Source organism: Elephas maximus, chromosome 2 (genome assembly GCF_024166365.1).
Source record: "Elephas maximus indicus isolate mEleMax1 chromosome 2, mEleMax1 primary haplotype, whole genome shotgun sequence".
NCBI classification, from domain to species: domain Eukaryota; kingdom Metazoa; phylum Chordata; class Mammalia; order Proboscidea; family Elephantidae; genus Elephas; species Elephas maximus.
This window is the reverse complement of record NC_064820.1, coordinates 40,879,519-40,902,041: the sequence shown is the minus strand read 5'-3', so window position 1 is coordinate 40,902,041 and position 22,523 is coordinate 40,879,519. Positions and strand designations below refer to the sequence as shown.

The window sequence follows — 22,523 nt, the reverse complement described above, 5'->3', positions numbered from 1 at the left end:
CTCTCAAAAGAATTCTCAGGTCACATTAGTTTCTCTGAGTCTTAATTGGGACCCTTAGATCAGATTGTTGTTTCCTGAGGCTATCCATTTCTCCTAGAGCCATATTCAACCTTTAGAGTCCAGGTTATGATATGACTGTATTTTTGAAACATGCTTTCCTAGCAACTAGGGTACTTACCTGCTTATGTTCAGCCAGATTCTTCTTTTTCTTCTTCCACTATTACTTTCTCTTAGTTTAATGGTCACTTCCATGCACCCAACAGTCATATTTGTTGGTTTGTATTAAATTCAAAGTAGAAGCCCCTTTGTTGTTTGTTAGGTGTCATCCAGTCAGCTCTGACTCATAGTGACCCTATGTACAACAGAGTGAAACACTGCCCAGTCCTGTGTCATCCTCACAATCGATGCTATGCTTGAGCCCATTGCTGCAGTCACTGTGTCAATCCATCTTGTTGAGGGTCTTCCTCATTTTTTGCTGACCCTCTACTTTATCAAGCATGATGCCCTTCTCCAGGGACTGGTCCCTCCTGATAACATGTCCAAAGCATGTGAGAAGTTTTTCCATCCTTGCTCCTAAGGAGCATTCTGGCTATACTTCTAACAGATTTGTTCATTCTTCTGGCAGTCCATGGTATATTCAACACCAAAATTCAAAGGCACCAATTCTTCTTCGGTCTTCTTTATTCATCGTCTACCTTTCACATGCATATAAGGCAATTTAAAACACCAAGGCTTGGGTCAGACACTTCTTAGGCCTCAAAGTGATATCTTTGCTTTTTAACATTTTAAAGAGGTCTTTTGAAGCAGATTTGCCCAATGAAATGTGTCTTTTGATTTCTTGATTGTTGCATCCATGGACGTTGATTGTGGATCCAGTAAAATGAAATCCTTGACAACTTCAGTCTTTTCTCCATTTATCATGATGTTGCTTATTGGTCCAGTTGTGAAGATTTTTGTTTTCTTTATGTTGAGGTGTATCCACACTGAAGGCTGTGGTCTTTGATCTTCATCAGTAAGTGCTTCAAGTCCTCCACTTTCAGCAAGCAATTCTGCATCATCCACATAACCAAGGTGGTTAATAGGTCTTCCTCCAATTTTCATGCCACTTTATTCTTCATATAGGCCAGCTTCTCAGATCATTTGCTCAGCATACAGATTGAATAGGTATGGTGAAAGCATAAAACCCTGATGCACATCTTTCCTGACTTTAAACCATGCAGTGTCTGCTTGTTCTGTTTGAATGACTTCCTCTCAGTCTGTGTAGAGGCTCCTCATGAGCACAATTAAGCGTTTGGGAATTCCCATTCTTCAAAATATTATCCATAATTTGTTATGATCCACGTAGTCGAATGACTTTGCATAGTCAATAAAACACAGGTAAACATCTTTCTGATATTCTCTGCTTTCAACCAAGATCCATCTAACATCAGCAATGATATTCTTCCTTCCACGTCCTCTTCTGAATTCAGCTTGATTTCTGGCGGCTCCCTGTCCATGTACTGCTGCAACTGCTTTTGAATGATCTTTAGCAAATTTTACTTGTATGTGATATTAATGATATTGTTCGATACTTTCTGCATTCTGTTGGATCACCTTTCTTCGGAATGGGCATAAATATGGATCTCTTCCAGAAGGTTGGCCACTTAGCTGTCTTCCAAATTTCTTGGCATAGACAAACGAGCACTTCCAGTGCTGTATCCATTTGTTGAAACATCTCAGTTGGTATTCCGTCAATTCCTGGTGCCTTGTTTTTCAACAATCTTTCAGTGCAGCCTGGACTTCTTCCTTTAGTACCATCAGTTCTTGATCATATGCTACCTCCTGAAATGGCTGGACATGGATCATTTCTTTTTGGTACAGTGGCTCTGTGTATTCCTTCCATCTTCTTTTGATGCTCCCTGTGTCGTTTAATATTTTCCCCGCAGAATCCTTCAATATTGCAACTTGTGGCTTGAGTTTTTTTTCTCAAGTTCTTTCAGCTTGAGAAATGCTGAGTGTGTTCTTCCCTTTTGGTTTTCTATCTCTATCTCTTTGCATATGTCATTATAATACTTTACTTTGACTTCATGAGCAGCCCTTTAAAATCTTCTCTTCATCTCTTTTACTTCATCATTTCTTCCTCTTGCTTTAGCTACTTAACATTCAAGAGCATGTTTTAGAGTCTCTTTTGACATCCATTTTAGTTTTTTCTTTCTTTTCTGTCTTTTTAATGATCTCTTACTTTCTTCATGTAAGATGTCCTTGATGTCATTCCACAACTTGTCTGGTCTTGGGTCATTAGTGTTCATTGTGTCAAATCTATTCTTGAAATGGTCTCTAAATTCAGGTGGGGGTATCCTCAAGGTCATACTTTGGCTCTCGTGGACTTGTTCTAGTTTTCTTCAGTTTCAACTTGGACTTGCACATAAGCAGTTGTGGTCTGTTCTGCAGTCAGACCCTGGCCTTGTTCTGACTGATGATATTGAGCTTTTCCATTGTATCTTTCCACAGATGTAGTCAATTTGATTCCTGTGTATTCCATCTGGCAAGGTCCATGTGTTGGTGAAAAAAAGTATTTGCAATGAAGAAGTCTTCTATCATGTGATCTCCAGCATCATTTCTACCACTAAGGCCATAATTTCCAACTACTGATCCTTCTTTGTTTCCAACTTTTTCTTTCCAATCACCAGTAATTATCAATGCATCCTAATGGCATGTATGATCAATTTCAGACTGCAGAAGTTGGTGAAAATCTTCATTTTCTTCATCTTTGGCCTTAGTGGCTGGTGGGCAAATTTGAACAAAATTGTATTGACTGGTCTTCCTTGTAGGCATATGGATATTTTTCTGTCACTGACAACACTTACATCAGGATAGATCTTGAAATGTTCTTTTTGAGGATGAATGCAATGCCATTCCTCTTCAAGTTATCATTCCCATCATAGCAGGCCATATGATTGCCTGATTCAAAATGGACAATACCAGCCCATTTCAGGTCACTAATGCCTAGGATATCAATGTTTATGCCTTTCATTTCATTTTTGTCTTTTTTCAATTTTCCTAGTTCCGTGCTTCATACATTCCAGCTTCTGATTATTAGTGGATGTTTGCAGCTATTTCTTCTCATTTTGAGTCATGCCACATCAGCAAATGAAGGTCCCAAAAGCTCAACTCCATCCACATCATTAATGTAGACTCCACTTTGAGGAGGCAGCTCTTCCCCAGTCACCTTTTGAGTGCTTTCCAACCTGAGGGGCTCATCTTCTGGCACTATATCAGACAACGTTCTGCTGTTATTCATAAGGTTTTTACTGGTTAATTCTTTGCAGAAGTAGACCTCTGGGTCCTTCTTCCTAGTATGTCTTAGTTTGGAAGCTCAGCTGAAACCAGTCCAACATGGGTGACCCTGCTGGTATTTCAATACCAGTGGCATAGCTTCCAGCATCACAGCAACATGCAAGTCCCTACAGTATAACAAACTAACAGACAAGTGGGGGAAAAATCCCCTAGAGTTCTGTATTTTGAGAGTTGAAACTGCCAGCAAGTTCATTCAAAAATTGGTCAGAAGCTCTGCTTTAACCTGAGTTTTACTTTTGTCAGTAGAGTCCCATGTCCATCAGCCTCTGAGGAAGGAAGTAGAAGGTTCCAAACCTCCCAGCCCCCAGAAGGAAGAGGAACAGGTGCAGGAGGAGCAGGTGCAAGAGGATCAGGAGGAGAAGGGGTGCTGCTATAGGTTGGTGAAGTGTGAGGGCATTGACTAAGCCATAAGTTTCGAGGCACAGTTGCCCCTTTCCTGGAGTCCTGCCTCTTGGGAGTCTGTTCTCATGCTTCCACAGACTAGAAAGCAAAGACCTCTCACTCTGACTGTCTTCTTGCTTTCCTCTGCACCTTCCCTTGTAGCTAGTAAAGGGGGAAGGCCCGGGCTTTCCTTGTACTTGGCTGCTGCTCTGCCTATGAAAGCCCGATGTTGAAGTCATCTCTCTTCTCTCTCCCCTGCCATACGCCTGTTGAGGTACAGTAAGTCTGGGGTCCTCACAGGCCTAGAATTAGGGTCACCAGACAAATACAGGGTACCCACTGCTGTTGAATTGATTCCATATCATAGAAACTCTATAGAACAGAACAGAAATGTCCCATACTGTTTCCAAGAAGCACCTGGTGGATTCCAACTGCCTACCTTTTTGTTAGTAGCCATAGCTCTTAACCACTACGCCACCAGGGTTTCCAAATACAGAATTCTTAGTTAAATTAGTTGCTTATCTGAAATTGAAATTTAACTGGGTGTTGTATATTTTTATTTGCTAAATCTGGAAACCATACCTGGAACCCAAGTACTAAGATGGCCTTTCCCCTGCACCTGTTTTCTCCTGTGTGCCAGCGTCCTCTGGGTGAGGCTTTCCTCTTTCTGCATGGGTAAGCTCTGCAGCTACAGTGCTGGGAAGCTTAGAGTGGGGGAAAAGACAATAGCGCGTTCCACAGCCTGCTTGGTTTCCAGGCTCGCAGCCACTTGTAGCTGTAGCAAAAGGAGTTCTCCACATGTTCTTGCTTAGGTAGCTAGAGGTCTGTGTTGGATATCTTCCACTGTCCCTCCAAACACATTTTCTACCCCTTTCACTCTGCTCAGTGCCTTGGGAGGCTGACTTACATGAATGACTAGCAGGAGATGTGAGGGTTTGAAGGATCTGAGGTTGGGTTATGTTTTCCCCTGCTTCTCTCTGCTGGTCATTATGGGTGACTGTGTTCCTCTGCTGACAGCCACAGCTTCTATCAGATGACCCACTCTAGGTCCAAGGGTCTGCTCCTTCCCTTGCCTCCTCAGACATAGGGGCCATAATAACTCCAGCTAAACCTAGTCACGGGTAATCCTGCTTCTTTGACAGTTTTTTTTAATATATTTGAAAAAGTAGCCTCTGTTTGGCTGGGTGATGGCAATTATACTCATTTATCATATTTTTTTTAATCATAATTACATCATTTAACTTTCCCATCTTTAAGTATTCTCTGCTCTAATTTTATCCTCAAGGATAATTATTTCATTAGGGACCCATCAAGAATATATTGCATGCTCTGCATCGTGTTTGACTGCTTAATAAAGTGAATTATTCCACATGTTTCTTACTCTCCCAAAGAACTTAGAATATAGTGGGCAGATAAGACATATGCCCCAGGAAATCTCAGTAACAATGGCAATACCGCAATTGCCGCAATTCACATCTGAGTCTCAGATGGTCAGTATTGAGAGCTCATAAGAGTAAGAGATCACTGGGGACTGGCATGAAAAAGATGTTTAAAGGAATACTATTTTATGAGATTTTTCCCAAGAGTATTGAAGTATCTATTACAGCAGCCAAACTTGTCTTGGCAGCAACTGGACTGTGCAGTTGTCAGAGCAACAAAGAACTGGACAGAGCCTCGAGGGCTCACTGGCGGCAGCTCCTTGCCTTTCACTACCGTAACTATTTAAAGTAGCTGTCAGTTATTTTATGGGTTTAATTAGTTTAAAAAAAAAAAAAGAAAAGACAAAAAATTCTCCTATTTCTAAAAAACCAGAGGTTAAACTTCATTTAAAAGCATTATGATATGGGCTTAAGAACCTGGATGGAAGGCTATAATTTGCTGGGTGTGTGTTCTGGGGAACTCGTTCTTCCAGGAAACTGTATCTCTGCTTGTCCTCGGGGAGAAAATTGGTCCTCACAGAACTCATTTGTTCCCTCAATTTTAGCATGACTCAGAAACTCAAGTGAGTAGGACAAAGGATGAGATGTGGTTCAATGAGTAGTCTCTAAAAAAATTGCCTTGGCTATTTTGATGAGTATATATATTAAACCCAACAACCCAGTGCCGTCGAGTCGATTTCAACTCATAGCACCAGCTATGAAAGGCCTTCTGGCTTGCAAACAATGGTGAATCTTACTCTGAACAGGAAAAAGCATAGATTCTACTAATGCATACTGTAAACTACCATACCTCAGGAATTGGTTCATTCACATAGACCCATTCTTCAGATCCTGGCTTAGGCAGTGGTGGTACTACCGGAGCAGGTGACATATCTGCAGAGTCAGTAGGTGACTTCTTTACGGGTTGCTTCCCGCCTTGTGTTTTTCCTTTAGGAGAACCTTAAACATGCATATTAAATCATTCCACTATAAGCAGATATATGAGGCCAGATTCTGGTCTACGTCTAAATCTATGATTGCCATGGATTCAGGCAATATGTTAACTACTTTTTAAGTTCCTTTGGCAGCCTTACCAAATCAAAAATCAAAAGTCTCATCTTTTCAGCCCCCAAATTACCCAGTTATATATATATATATATAAATAAATATAATTTCTAAGCAATTCAACTTCTTTCATCTCATTGGCAATGAAAAGTAACTTGATATTTTATTTTCACCTCTGTCCTTGCTTCCACAATGTATATGTGACTCTTAAGAAGTTTAGACCCTAAAGTAAAGAATATTTCACTTACAATTACCGAAAAAAAAAAAAAAAAAAAGGAAGTTATAACATGAATGGAGATCTTGGTATCACTTGGAGCCCAGGGGAAGGGGCAGAGAGGTTGGAGGCTATTTTAAGAGTCAGCCAGAGTGGGTGAAAGATGCGGGGCAAGAAAAGAATGGGCATTGTAGCTCCAGACTATTCCCACATTCCCTGCCTGAGACACAGAGTGTCTGACAAAAAAACTATAATCCTTGCTACAGCTGAGGAGTATGGCTGGAGGTAGCTGCTGTGGCATAAACCTGGCTGCATTAAGGCATAAGGAAGAGGAGGAGAAAAAGATAAAAAGGAAGGGTCCTAACTGTCAATTCAGAATCCAGAAAGGCCATAAACTTCATTTTCCCTGATAACCTGAAGAGTTGAATCTACACAGGTCAAGTGGCCTCCTTAACATGCTCTCAAAGACCTTGTGTGCTGACCAGAGTACCTTAACTCAGAAAGCATCGCCATTTCTGAAAGAATCAGGGTTATTATAGTTTAGAAATTCATTCAGTTTGAATTCCACTTACCTTCAGATTAACTATCTAGATTTTAGATGCAGTTTACAGATGCCTATAAAACCAGAAACATTTTCCTTCCCCCTCAGATTTACTTCTTTAAAGATGATTATTTAATGATAATGCTGTTTAGGAAAGTATATCTTCCACTTTTTCGCTCATTAAAAATACATGGATTATAAATAGAGGAGAATTTGTCAATTACATTTCGTGAGTTTAGGCGACTCCTACCTATACATTTAAAAATAGTATCCATTATCCATAGGTCTTAAGCTGCACCTAACTTTGTTAAAAATTTAGAAAGTTCAAGAAAATATTTGTTCAGGTAGAAACCAAAGTGTTCATAATTTGATTCATTTTTTCTGTCTGATGATTTTTCCTCCTTTGACCCGAATCTCTGGTGAAGAAAAAGTGATGATCCTATGGCCATGTTAAACTGAATGCCTCTAAGAAATCCTAAGAAGAAGTGTCTAATTAAAAAGGTGAGTTTGGAGTGATTTTCTTTTTCTTCTTTCCTTAAATATAATGATCATTTAGCAAAAAGTAAGAGAGCTAGGGAATCATTGTTGGACCGTTGTGCATTGATTCCATGTAACTTTTACCAAATTTTCTAACAAAGCAAGTGCTGAAGGGCAGATTTGAATGAATAAAAGTGTGTGTGAGTCATAGCAAGTGAACAAAATTAGATGCCATTTTTGTACAAAACTTTTATCTACATCTTAAATGTAACAAGGGGCATTCCTTTTAAAATACCACCCACTCAGCCATATGAAGGTTTCCATTTCTAATAAGATATTTGATTTCACTTATAAAATTAGATCATTGAGTCCTTAGTGTAATGTATCAATTTTACATGAATGAAAGGGATAGAAGTAATCTATGTTTAGCATGTGAAAAAGGCAGATTCTAGCTATTTTTTTTCCAGTTTCAATAATCTGATGGTATCACACAGAAACCCGTGGAGCTATAATAGATGCCAGTAAGATAAAATAAGGCAAAGAGAAAAATACAATTTAAAAAAACAGATTTAATCTAATCAATGTTATCAGTAATGAAGTGGTCAAAGAAAGGTGACAAGATGAAGCGATAAATTTGATCAAAGAAAATATCAGTAGGAGTTTAATAAAGTTCTAAGTAGAGTCAAGAGCTGAAATCAAAATTTAAAAGTAAGAAAAGAAATAGTTAATTCTTAGAGTAAACCATGTCAATTGAGGAGTGGACACCAAGAAAACTAGAACAATTTCAAATTAAGTCGAACTACTCAGGAGGGCAAGGTGGTTATAAGAAAGAAGAAAAGTCTGAATATTTGGAAAATCTGATTTACTTATTTCTTTTTTTTCAAAGAAAGGCATTATTATTATTTTTCAGCCCCCAAATATTTCCTAGTATGACCAGATTGAATCAACAACTTCATATGTAGAAGCTAGAAGATGAGTTAACAGTGATCACTTCCTTACTGCCTGGGGGCCAGCCATGTTTGGCAAAAATCAACTTTTTGTGAACAGATAGTGCTGCCTGGGCTGCAGACAGTGGCAACCAAAGCTGAGACTCAGGAGATCTTGAATAAGATGACAATTTTAACTCAGATATGGAAGAGATTGAAGCAACGTGACCAGGAAGGGGCAGAGGCCAGTGTTGGATAAAGAGCCAGAGAAGGAACATGCACCAGCTTATTTTTTAACCCACTATTGACAAGCTAGAGCCCTGGAGGCTCAGTGGTTAGGAACTCAGCTGCTAATCAAAAGGTCGGCAGTTCAAATCCACCAGCTGCTCCTTGGAAACCCTATGGAGCAGTGCTACTCTGTCCTATAGGGTTGCCATGAGTCGGAATTGACTTGATAGCAACTGGTTTGGTTTACTGACAAGCTATTTTGGAAGAGCTCGCATGGAGAGGAAGATTTCTCTATTTAGTGTCGTAGAAGTCATGTTGTTACTTTGTGTGGACCTGGGAATATGGACTCTGGACAACTGTAAAGTAATGAGACTGGTTATCTGGGATCACTTATGGGATCTAATTTTAGAGTAATTCTGTATCAGTAATAAGTGGTGGAAACTCCCCAGCTCAACGCCAAAGAGTCTCCTTTCAGCCCTCTGTCTTTAGTAATATCTGAAGGAGTGCTTGGTCTGAGGCCAATAATAATAAAATAATAATAGCGTGTATTTATTCAGTGTCTACACTACGCCAGGCCCTGTTCTGTGTACTTTTTGTATATTTATTAACTTCTTCCTTACAATATTATGTGAGAAGTTACTTTTATTACACCATTTTACAGCTGAGGAAACTGAGGCATACTAAGGTATAGTAACTTGCCCAAGGTCAACCACATGGTAAATGGCTAAGCTAGAATTTCAGCCTAGGCAGGCTGGCTCCAGAGCCCCTGCTTTTGACTGTCACACTTCATTTTAGTGCCTACTGATGCAATTCATATTCATAAATATTCATTAGATTGATATTTAGAAATTTAAAAAACTTTATAGCAGTTCTTACAATACTATTTACTTGGCTCATAAATTGATTATAACTATGATTGTTCTCTATTTACATTGCATGCCAATTTTCTTTTTCCACTTCTGGTAAAAAATAAAAATAAAAAAATAAAGGCAGAGAAAAGGATTGATTAAAACTCATGCCTAAAGTGCATCAACAGTATCATTCAATTAACTTAAACTATGGAGACAATACAAAGGCAAACTCCAGGGAAGCTACGAGCAATTTCGTATTGTAAGTTAATGTGGTAGGGTAGATTACATTTGCCAAAGAGACAATAGGCACTTACTCTCCCTTTTAGTAGGTTAAAAGTTCCTAACAGAGCACTTCCTTATTTATTTTGACTCTCAGTTTGCTCATCTTTGAAGTGAGGAAATAGTAATTCCTATCTGATAGGTGGGAAACCCTGGTGGCGTAGTGGTTAAGTGCTATGGCTGCTAACCAAAAGGTTAGCAGTTCAGGTCCACCAGGTGCTCCTTGGGAACCCTGTAGGGCAGTTCTACTCTGTCCTGTAGGGTTGCTAGGAGACAGAATTGACTCGACTGCAATGGGTATCAGATAGGTGATTATGAGGATTTAATGAAATTACACATGTAAGTTATCTTGTATAGTGCCTGGCACATAATAGGCACTCCATAAAAGGTAGTTTGTTTTTATGATTATGAATTGAATGTAAAAGGAGGCTGTTGTTGAATTTTGCTACTGAACCATCATAAATTAATCATCGACTTTCAGATGTGTGTCATCAATCTTCAGAGGAAACGGAATGTGTTTTGCAATTGCTGTAAAATCTGTTAAGACCTTGTACATCCTAACAGGTACCAGGTGATAAAAATCTATTTTAGAAATTAACCCAGGAAAAGCTTTTTTTTTTCTTGTTGAATCGGTATATCTCCTTCTCTCTGGAAATATGAATTCACCTTGTTTGCCAGATTGTTCTGAGTTTATTTAATGAGCCATTACAATAAGCATCATGCCCTTCAGACAGACACGCTAACTCCTTCATTTCAGTGCTTTGGATTTTTATTTCTATTGCAACAGCATTATTATATATATGTTTCTTTATTCTAATCCAATTTAAATATTTTGGGAAGAGTGTATATTATAAATAATATATTAGAAATAATTGAATGTTTCTGATATTTCAATGGCTACAAGAATCTGCCTTGCTCAAGCATTAGTATGTAGCAGAATCACCTGGAGGGCTTGTTAAAATACAGACTTCTAGGACCCATTCCTGGAGTTTTAGAATCAGTAGGTCTGGGGTGGGGCCTGAATATTTGCATCTCTAACAACTTCCCAAGAGTTCCTGGCTGACGAAAACAGATAAGCGCTCTTGACTACTGGCAGAAAAAATTACTGGTTGAACCAGGGCTTCGAACTGGTTTGAACTGGTTCGGTCATGGCCAATGAAGCGAAACCAGAACAGACCTGAATTTTTACAATTTGGGTGATCCAGAATGATAACCAGAATGGGAAGAACTACGGGTAGAAGCCCTGGAATGGGAGACTCAGAAGAGGTGTGGTGAGCCCTCTCAGAAACCTGTTGCATGAGACCAGATTATTGGCAGGACTGTGGAAAGCAACACACATACAAAGCAGCTAGTTGGCCGCCATCTTTAAGCAGGGCACCACTGTTTTCTACTCTGCTCAGAATCTGACAGGCAAGAGATTTGGTTGCCATGCAACGCGTATGCTCCCTTGTTTTCTAAGAGGGAATTTGGGTTTAAGAGGGACTTCGGCCTGTAATTTTTCCAGTTCCTTTTCACCCCAAAATTAAAAAATTCAGGTTTGTTCCTGTTTCACTTCCTTGGCCATGAATGAAACTGGAAGAACCAAAGCCCTGGTTCAAACCCACCCAGAGGCATCTTGGAAGATGGCTCTGTGATCTGTTTCCAAAAGGTCACAACCTTGAAAACCCTATGGAGCAGTTCTACTCTACACACATAGGGTCATGATGAGTCGGAATCAAATTGACGGCAACTAAAAACGACTACAAGTTCCCAGGTGATTCAGATGCTGCTGGTCTGGGAACCACACTTTTAAGAACCACTAATCTAGTAAAATTACCTAGTTATTTCAACTTCATTTTATCTTTACCATTTTCCCTCTGTCCTTCTATGTGTTTTCAATTAAATGCCATTAATGTTTATGACATTGACATTAAAATTATTGATAAGTAGCCTGGTAGCAACTATAATAATGGAATCTGTAAGTAATTTCAGAATAGTTACTAAAGCAGCATACCAAATGTTGTTGTTGTTAGGTGATGGTGAGTCGATTCCAACTCATGGTGACCCTATGTACAATGGAACAAAACACTTTTGTCCTGAACCATTATCACAATCATTGCTATGCTTGAGCCCATTGCTATAGCCACTGTGTCAATCCAACTTATTGAGGATCTTCTTCTTTTTCCTTGACTCTCCACTTTACCAAACATGATGTCCTTCTCCAGGGACTGGGTCCCTCCTAATAACATGTCCAAATTATGTGAGACAAAGTCTCGCCATCCTTGCTTCTAAGGAGCATTCTGGCTGTACTTCTTCCAAGACAGATTTGTTTCTTCTTCTGGCAGTCCATTGTATATTCAATATTCTTTGCCAACACCATAATTCAAAGGCATCGATTCTTCTTTGAACTTCCTTATTCACTGTCCAGCTTTCACATGCATATGAGGCAACTGAAAATACCAAGCCTTTGGTTAAGCACATCTTATTCCTTGAGGTGACATCCTTGCATTTCAACACTTTAAGGTGGTCTTTTGCAACAGATTTGCCCAATGCAATATGTTGTTTTATTTCTTGACTGCTGCTTCCTTAGGCATTGATAGCAGATTCAAGTAAAATGAAATCCTTGCCAACTTCAATAATTTCTCCATTTATCATGATGTTGCTTATTGGTCCATTTGTAAGAATTTTTGTTTTCTTTTTGATGAGATGTAATCCATACTGAAGGCTGTAGTTTTTGATCTTCATCAGTAAGTGCTTCAAGTCCTCTTCATTTTTAGCAAGCAAGGTTGTGTCATTTGCATATCGAAGGTTGTCAATAAACCTTCCTCCAATCCTGATGCTGCATTCTTCTTCATGTAGTCTAGCTTCTTAGATTACTTGCTCAGAGTACAGACTGAATAAGTAAGGCGAAAGGATACAACCCTGACGCATACCTTTCCTGACTTTAAATCACCAGTATCCCCTTGTTCTCTTGGAATGACTGCCTCTTGGTCTACATACAGTTTCTGCTTGAGCACAATTAAGTGTTCTGGAATTCCCATTCTTCTCAATGTTATCCATAATTTGTTATGATCCACATAGTCATATGCCTTTTCACAGTCAATAAAACACAGGTAAACATCTTTCTGGTATTCTCTCCTTTCAGCCAGGATCCATTTGTCATCAGCAATGATATCCCTCACAGCACTTCCTCTTCTGAATCCAGCATGAATTTCTGGCAGTTCCCTGTCAATGCACTGCTGCTTTTGAATGATCTTCAGCAAAGTCTTACTTATGTGTGATATTAATGATATTGTTCAATAATTTCTGCATTCTGCTGGGTCACCTTTCTTTGGAGTGGCACAAATGTGGATCTCTTTCAGCTGGTTGGCCAGAAAACTCTCTTCCAAATCTCTTGGCATAAACAAGTGAGCACCTCCAGTGCTGCATCCATTTGTTGAAATATCTTAACTGGAATTCTGTCAATTCCTGCCATTTTGTTTTTCACCATTTCCTTCAGTGAAGCTTGGACTTCTTCTTTTGGTACCATCAGTTCTTGACCATATGCTTCCTCCTGAAATGATTGAGTGTCAATCAGTTCTTTTTGGTTCAGTGACTGTGTATTCCTTCCATCTTCTTTTGATGCTTCCTGCATCATTTAATATTTTGCCCATAGAATCTTTCAATACTGCAACTTGTCTTAGACTGGGTTCTCTAGAGAAGCAAAACCAATAAAGTGTATAAATATCTATATAGAGATTTATATCAAGGAAATGACTCACACAGGCGTACAGGCTAGAACATCCCAAGTCAGTGGGTCAGGCTTCCTGATTCACGTAGCCACAGGGGTTGGCTAACCAAGATCAGAAGGCCAGACAGCAGGGCTCTTGTTCACATGCTGTGAAGAAGGATGAACCCCAAGATTGGCAGGCAAGATGGCAGGTCAGCTGCTAGCTCAAGACCCAAGAACCAGAGGTCAGACAAACAGGAGCCAGCTTCAGGATCCAGAATTAGCAAAAGCCTGTGAGCCTTGTCAAAGAGTCCACCTATATTTGATGAAGTCTACACCCTCAAGGAAACTCCCTTCCAACTGATTAGCTCATAGCAGATTCCGTCATGGAGGTGATCACATCATTATATGACTGCCAAACTACATCATAACTCCCAAACCACTGAGAATCATGGCCCAGCCAATTTGACACACAACTTAACAATCACACAACTCGAGCCTTGAATTTTTTATTCAGTTCTTTCAGCCTGAGAAATGCCAACCCCGATCTTCCCTTTTGGTTCTCTAACTCCAGGTCTTTGTACATTTCATTATAATACTTTGTCTTCTCAAGCCACCCTTTGAAACTTCTGTTCTGCTTTTACTTTATCATTTTTCCTTTTGCTTTAGCTACTCTATGCTCAAGAGCAAGTACCAGAGTGTTTTGACATCCATTTTTTTTTTTTCTTTACTGTCTTTTTAATGATCTTTTGCTTTCTTCATGTATGATGTCCTCAACATCATTCCACAACTAGTCTGGTCGTGGGGCATTAGTGTTCAATGTATCAAATCTGTTGTTGAGATAGTCTCTAAATTCAGGTGGGGTATAGTCAAGGTTGTATTTAGGCTCTTGAGGACATGTTTTAATTTTCTTCAGCTTCAACTTGAATTTGCATATGAACAATTGAAGGTCTGTTTCACAGTTGTCCCCTTGTCTTGTTCTGACTGATAATATTGAGCTTTTCCATCGTCTCTTTTCACAGATGTAGTTGATTTATTCCTGTGTATTCTATCTGGTGAGGTCCACATGGATAGTCACCATTTATGTTTGTGAAAAAACGTATTTGCAGGAAGAAGACATTGGTCTTGCAAAATTCTATCATGTGATCTCCAGCATCATTTCTATCACTAATGTCATATTTTCCCACTACCTATCCGTTTTTGTGTCCAACTTCCACATTACAATCACTGATAATTATCCATGTATCTCACTTGCATGTTTGATCAATTTCAGATAGCAGAAGTTAATAGAAATCTTCAATTTCCTCATTTCTGGCATTAGTGGCATAAATTTGAATTAGAGTCCTACTAACTGGTCTTCCTTGTAGGTGTATGGGTATTATCCTATCACTGACAGTATTGTACTTCAGAATAGATCTTGAAATGTTCTTTTAGACAATGAAAGTGATGATGCCATTCCTCTTTCAATTTGTCATTCCTGGTGTCATGGATTGAATTGTATCCCCCCAAAATGTGTGTATCAATTTGGCTAGGCCATGATTCCCAGTATTGTGTGATTGTCCACCATTTTGTCAACTGATGTGATTTTCCTCTGTGTTGTAAATTTTACCTGTATGATGTTAATGAGGTAGGATATGTAGCACTTGTGTTAATGAGGCAGGACTCAATCTACAAGATTGGATTGTGTCTTGAGCCAATCTCTTTTGAGATATAAAGGAGAGAAGCGAGCAGAGAGATGGGGTGACCTCATACCACCAAGAAAGCAGTGCTGGGAGCAGAGTACATCCTTTGGACCCAGGGTTCCTGCATGGAGAAGCTCCTAGAGCGGGGGAAGATTGATGACAAGTGCCTTCCCCCAGAGGTAATAGAGAAAGCCTTCCCCTGGAGCTGATGCCCTGAATTTGGACTTCTAGCCTACTACACTGTGAAAGAATAAACTTCTGTTTGTTAAAGCCATACACTTGTGGTATTTCTGTTATAGCAGCACTAGGTGACTAAGACACCTGGCGTAGCAGATCATATGATTGTCTGATTCAAAATAGCCAATGCCAGTCCACTTTAGCTCACTAATGCCTAGGGTATCAATTTTATGTGGTCCAATTCACTTTTGATGACTTTCAATTTTCCTAGATTCATGCTTTGTACATTCTATATTCTGATTATTAAAGGATGTTTGGAGGTGTTTCTTCTCATTTTCAGTCATGTCACATCAGCAAATGAAGATCCAGAAAAGTTTGACTCCATCCATGTCATTGAGGTCAACTTTATATTGAAGAGGCAGCTCTTCCCTAGTAGCATTTTGAGTGCCTTCCAACCTGAGGGGCTCATGTTCTGGCACTATATCAGACATTGTTCTGATTCTATTCATAAAGTCTTCATTGGCCAGTTTTTCTTTTTACAAGTAGACCACCAGGTTCTTCTTCCTAGTCTGTCTTAGTTTAGAAGCTCCACAGAAACTTTTCCACCATGGGTGGAAATACTGGTGGTATAGATTCCAGCATTGTAGCAACACACAAGCTGCCACAGTATGGCAAACTGACAGATGTGTGGGGAGTATATCAATTAGTAATACTAATTCATGGGACAGCCACCAGTGCTAAGATGATATTATTTCCAACCATTTTTTCCACAGGACTGTAGTCACAACTGATATTCCTTAACAAGAGAATTCTGTAGTCAAAGTGTTTTGGAATATTATATATTGTATTCTCCACTTACTTAGAGATATACATTAATACATTCAGTCTTCTGTATCTGCGGGTTCAGCATCCAGGGAGTCAACCAACTGTGAATCAAAAATATTTGTGGGGAAGAAAAAACACTTTTTTTGGTTGTCATTATTTCCTAAACAATATGCTATAACATCTAATTACATAGTATTTGCATTCTATTTGGTATTATAAGTAGCCTAGAAATGATTTAAAGTATACGGGAGAACATGTGTTGGCTATATGCAAATACTATGTCATTTTACATACGGGACTTGAGCATCTTCTGATTTTGGTATCCACGGGGGGTCCTGGAGCCAATCTCTCATGGACACTGAGGGATAGCTATATATAAAAAAAAAATACTGTAATAAAAAATGCTTTAACTTGACATAACTCAGTGTTTTCTGAACTTAGTTGATTATTCCATACACAACTTTCTTCATTTAGTCCCTAATTAACATCTCCCAGTTAAGGCTATAAGGAGCCCTGGTGGAGCAGTGGTTAAGCACTGAGCTGCTATTCAAAATGTCGGTGGTTTGAACGGACCACCTGCTCTGAAGGAGAAAGATGTGGCAGTCTGCTTCTGTAAAGATTTACAGCCTTGGAAACCCTCTGGGGCAGTGCTAGTCTTACAGGGTCACTAAGGTTCGGAATGGACTTGATGGCAATAGAAAGTAAGGCTATAGGGTTAAAAAGCCATTGTTTCATGAAGGAATAAGATGGGACAGTGGCATTGGATTGAAGAGAATAAGAAATGCTTTAATAACACCCTGAGTGTAATGGACAATGGCATCTCTGAATCGAGGTTTGGGGGGGGCGGCGCAGAGGGTAGGGATTGATCTAATATGCAAAGAAGAGCATTAAACAATGAATAATGAATAAGCTCTGAAGAAAGGAGATGATTCCACAAACCGTAAGAGACACTTTAAATTTAATTGTTATTAAATGGCCTGTGAGACGAACAGTCATGTTTTCATATGTATCAGAGGTGTTCATCCCAATGATGTTATTGTCGAATATTAAGAATTAAAATCATACGTCTTCTTTGTAATGAAGAAAAACACATTTCCATGTAGCAGAAAGATTTCTACATCTTGACCAAGATGTCACCGGTTTCAAATGTTATTTAACACAGCAGAATTTTAGTAAAGTAAAAGCAAAAACTTTTGAAAGTACTCGGAGTTAGTTATATTGAGCTAACAATACAGCTCCTATGTATGTTTCACTTGTTTAACTCGTGTGTTCTTGTATGGTTTGTTTGGAGTCTGCACGTTTTCAGTTAAGGAAGCTCTTAGAGTGTGTGTATTAGTACGCCTGACTTGGCGATCGGGCACTCAATACGCATAGGAGTATTTCATTCTAAGATGTCCCTTCTTTCACAAGATGTGACTAATATAAAATGCGAAAATTATTCTGATATTAGGAAACAGATGAGAGTTGAACATAAATTGTAGCCCTTAAAATTTTTCCTAAATTTTTGTTATTTCAGTGTTAACTCACCAAATGGCTCTTGTTCTGTAAGCCTATCAGGTTATGCAATTGGAGTAGAAGGATCGAGTGAGATCTGAGGCTCGTGGTTATCTGTCTTTAAGTATCAAAATAAAGACATTTTTTAGCATGTTGTTTTGTGAACATTGCACGCTTTTGTACTGCAATGGCATTGGTAATTCGTGATGAAAAGTTACGCAAAGACACCTACTTTGTGACAGAGTCTTTTGAATGTAGCCTGGAAAAAGTCAATGGTATGCATCCATAACTACATCTCAAGTTTTAATCAATTGGTTGCTAAAGCAGCTTCGGAAACCCTGGTGGCATAGTGGTTAAGTGCTACGCTGCTAACCAAAAAGGTCAGCAGTTCGAATTCACCAGGCGCTCCTTGGAAACTCTATGGGGCAGTTCTACTCTGTCATATAGGGTCAGTATAAGTTGGAATTGACTTGATGGCAGCGGGTTTGGTTTTTTATAGCAGCTTCTACATAAACATAACAACTAATATGCTTTTTAGGATGATAGAGCCAGGATTTTTTTCTACCAACCATTAATTACTTTTAAAATTATATTGCCCTTATTTCACAGAAATAATTAAAATAATATATGTTGAAAATAAATATAAATGAGACCAGTATGAGAACAAATATAATTAAACTGGAAGGTCAAAACCAGGAGAGGAATTGGAAGGCAGATATTGAGGTCAGAGGTAGTAGTACAGATATGAAATCTGAACCACTCACTATTTTAGTTCTGAATTTCCAGAAGGCCAAAACAGAAAAGGAAATATCATTGTTTAAAGACGCGCATTATCTAATCACTCAGAGAAAGAAAGAGTTTCCTGCTCCTTGATTCTGAATGAAAATTTTCATCTGGTATTTCATGTGGTGGCATCTGAGCGATGTAGGGGGCTGGATGTTGGTATAACCAAATCCCACCTCTGCTGTTATGTTGTACTGTGAAGGAAGTTGAGGAATTTATAGCAACATGCTTATCAGTGAAAGGCACCCCAAGAAAATACTGTTTAGTACGCAGCTTTCTGATGGTATAGCTTAGTGAAGTATAAGTCGTGTAACATCTCTGATAAATGGATATTCTGGTTATTCTCTAAATTATTGCTTGAAAGCATCACTTTTTCTCAGCAGGGGCCTTTGCTAAGAGCCAGGCAGCGGAAAGTTTGAGGCTATCTATCTTTTCTGGCAAGGGCTTATGACTTACAAATGCTTGAGAGACATATTCAAGGTATCCTATATACAAGTCTAGCTGTTTTCACTGAGAATTGTAAAATGCAGAATTATATTTAATCACATCTATCTTATCTGCTGTACCTTTTCTTTTGAGTGAAGTGTCACCTTTTTTTCCCTATTCCTTCCTGAAGAGTTTCATGCTTACCGTGCTAGGGTTCTAAACAAAATTCCACACACAAATATCATTCATGATTTTCCTCGATAGCCTGGGCTATATGACTTGTAAGCAATCAAATATTATTTCTCACAGGTAAACATGTTTCTATACCACACGATATGGCTCAGGCCTTTATTGTAATTTAAAATTAATCAGTAAACACACCATGGATGGAAATTTCTTGAAAAGCAGCACTGATAGTACTAGTCTATCTTGTCACACTGAGAAGTTTAATTCTAAATTTAATATTGACATTTGGTAGTGAATTTGATTATAAACTCTTCAACGGAACACAGCTGTGGGGTTTTTCAAATTTATTAGAAGTCCATTTGAAGCATATGGCTCTATTTGGATTTACTTCAACCGAATGGTACTTATGCAATAGGACAAATAGATCTATAAAGGGCATGATGCCAAAAATTTTGAAGAAGAGCTAAAAACCACATCTGTTTTGCTATGTGGTGTCCTTGAACTTCTCTGGACTACATACGTGGTTGCCTTGTGATGTCTCCATTTCCATTTTGCATTAACTGTAACCTGTAATGCAAAGGATGGCTTGGGTACACTTATCTTGAATTCCCTGGGATCTAGTTGAAAATAGATATGAAAAGGGAAAAACGGGAAACTGACGATGATGAACAAGATGTCCCAAATCATAGACTCCTTGAAAAAAATTGCTGCATCTCTCATCATTCAAAAACAAGTTCAGCCACTTTCCTCCTTTTGTACTGGCTACAGTTTTGCTTACTTGTTTGTTTTTTCTTCATTGGGAGGATTTAAAGTATGACAAGTTAAATGCCTTTGATAGAGATACCCCATCTGACTTGTTCTTTGTATTCAGAAGTGAAAGTTATGAGCATGTGTGAATGCAGAGCAGCTATCACTTACGTTTTAACAATTGGGTACTGGATAGAGGCTGGAAGAGTTTTAAGGTGCCTCATAGTAAAAGCGTAGATTGCCTGAAAGAGACTGTTGGTAGAATTATGGATATCAAAGGCAGTTCTGGGGAGGGCTCAGAAGGAGGTAAGGAGAACTACAGAGAAAGTCTCTATCGTCTTAGAGAATACGTATAATGCCAGCAACAGAATGTTGCTAGAAATGTGAATGTTAATTGTGCTTCTGGTGAAAATGATGCAAATGTGATTGGACAATGGAGGAAGAACAGCGCTTTTTATGCAGTGGCAAAGAACTTGTCTGAATTATGTTCAAATGTTTGGTGAAAGGCAGAACCTGTAAGTGAGGAACTTGGATATCTGACTGAGGAGACTTCTAAGTAAGATCTTAAAGGGCCCACATGGTTTCTGCTTGCTGCTTAGAGTAAAATGCAAGAGGAAATAGGTGGACTTAAAAATGAACTATGCAAAATGAAAACAAAACTTAAAGATTTGGAAAATTCTTTCGTATCCTAGAATTTCCACCAAGGATCTGGCTACACAATCTTTTATTAAAGAGATTAAGCCTGTGACTAATGGATGTAACCAACTACCACAGCAGAAAACCCATGAGCTTAGACTGGAGCGGACAGAGAAAGAACGAAAGGAAAGAACGTTATCTGCTTCTTGGAATTCTACAGGCAGGAAACAGGCCAAAGGATCTATATCTGTTGTCCTCCAAGAAGAGAAAAGGACCATCCCTGGAGCAGCTCAGAGATCAGCAGAACTGTTGGAAGAAGCACGGAAAGCAGGGCCTTCTCGATTTCAAAGGATGGGGCCACAGCCTCCTAGGTTTCAAAGAGTCGGATCTTTGCTAGCTTGGTTGGAGGGTGTGGGTCTGCCATTAAAGCGTGCCAGTGGGATGGGGCCGCTGCCCAAAGCAGAGGGGACAGGGCTGCCATGCCCAAGGGGCACAAGAATGGAGCCTGCCAGTGGCCAAGAGGGTGGGGTTGCCACTCAGACGAACTAGGAGAATGGGGCCTCCTAAAGCTGAGAGGGGAGAATTGCTATCCCAGAAAGCCTGGAAGGCAGAGCTGAAGCCCAGGGCCGAGGGGCCTCTCCGTAGAATCCAGAGAGTATGGCAACACCCAGAGTCTAGAGGGCAGATGGTTTTAGAGAACAGAGGATTATTTTTAAGCTTTGAGAGCTAATATAAATTGTTCTGCTGGGTTTTGGACTTGGTTGGTGCCTGTTATCCATTCTTTCCCTCCAATTTCTCCTATTTGTAACGGAAATGTCTACCTTGCGCCTGTTCCACTATTGTTCTTTGAAAAGAGATAACTTGCAGTCCAGATTTCACAGGTTCACAAATGAAGAGGAATTTTGCCCTAGGATGGAATAAGCCTAAAGTCTCACCCATATTTGATTTAGGTGATTCAAAAGATGAGCGTTTGGACTTGGAGTTGACTTAAGGCTTTTGGAATGACATGATGGGGTGACTGCATTTTACACATAGCAAAGACACGGATTTTGGGCGCTCAAAGGGCAGAATGCTATGGATTGAATTGTGTCCCTCAAAGTATGCATTGTAATGGTGGCTTAGTGGTTAAGAGCTACAGCTGGTAACCAAAAGGCTGGCAGTCTGAATCTACCAGGCCCCTTAGAAACGGTATGGGGCAGTTCTACTCTGTACTCTGTCCTATAGGGTCACTATGAGGTGGAATCGACTCAGCGCCAGTGAGTTTGGTTTTGTTTTTTTTTTATGCCTGTGGTTATAATGAGCTGTCTTTATCATGTTAATAAGGCAGGATTAGTGTAGGGTATATCCTGAGTCAACCTCTTTTGAGATGGAAAAGAAATTAAACACAGAAGCTAAGAAGCAGAGATGGGGAAAGATGGATGCCAAGACATATGGAGATCACCCAGGAGGAGAAGCTCAAGAGACAGGGGCCTTCTTCCACAGTCAACAGAGGGAGAAAGATTTCCCCTAGAGCCGGCATCACGAGTTCAGATTTTAGCCTCCTAAACAGTGAGAAAATAAATTTGTTTGTTAAAGTCACCCATTTGTGGTATTTCTGTTACAGCAGCACTAGATAACTAAGACAGCCACCAACCAACCAAATAAATAAATATGACCCAAGTGCTTGAGTTAAGTTTATTTTTTTCAATATAAGCTTAATAATCAAGAATTCTAAATAAACTCCTAGTTCCTTTAAAAAAATATTCTGGGTGACCCACTATTTAACTGTCTCCAAATTCTGACACTAAGGTGACAGAGCAAAAGTGGCAAGAATGGAGAGATCTTAGACACTAAACCTATAAAGAATGTGGGCAAATCTAATTACTGCTGGGAGCAGCACTTACTCTGCCCATTTTTAACCAATTCTAAAATATATTCGAAGGGTCCCTGATGGCACAGTAGTTAAAGTATTTGGCTGCTAAGTAAAAGGTCAGCAGTTCAAATATATTCTAAAGTTGCAGAAAACATTCCTAAATAGCAGCATGGATAGTATTATTCTGTTTTGCCACACTTTAGTTCTAAATTCAAGACTGACATTTGGTAGTGGATTTGATAATCGACGCTCCTATGGAACATAACTGGAGTATTTCCAAACTTAATCCCAAGTATGTTTGAGGTAGATAG

The 22,523-nt window shown here is 39.3% G+C and overlaps 1 protein-coding gene and 1 long non-coding RNA gene across 23 annotated transcripts in view; one reads left to right on the top strand and one right to left on the bottom strand.

The window, feature by feature from the left end:
• The window catches only part of LOC126063838 (uncharacterized), a 74,392-nt gene extending 65,972 nt beyond the window's left edge, over nt 1-8,420 (top strand). For 2 of the 3 annotated variants that reach the window (XR_007514406.1, XR_007514405.1), the window contains exons 2-4: nt 3,583-3,712; nt 7,381-7,456; nt 8,343-8,420. This is a non-coding gene — a long non-coding RNA (uncharacterized LOC126063838). Of the gene's footprint in view, nt 1-3,579; nt 3,713-7,380; nt 7,457-8,342 lie in introns of all 3 variants that reach the window. The other variant, XR_007514404.1, reaches the window with a different exon arrangement.
• Nucleotides 1-22,523, bottom strand: part of SPEF2 (sperm flagellar 2) — a 219,227-nt gene that overhangs the window by 94,750 nt on the left and 101,954 nt on the right. For 18 of the 20 annotated variants that reach the window (XR_007514398.1, XR_007514401.1, XM_049862178.1 and 15 more), the window contains one exon: nt 5,947-6,095. The exons of 1 other annotated variant lie outside the window; for it this stretch is intronic. Coding sequence is in view for 17 of the 19 variants with exons in the window: in XM_049862178.1 (XP_049718135.1) it covers nt 5,947-6,095 (149 nt within the window). In the remaining 2 variants the exon portion in view is untranslated. The remainder of the gene's footprint in view (nt 1-5,946; nt 6,096-22,523) is intronic. One more of the 20 variants, XM_049862145.1, reaches the window with a different exon arrangement.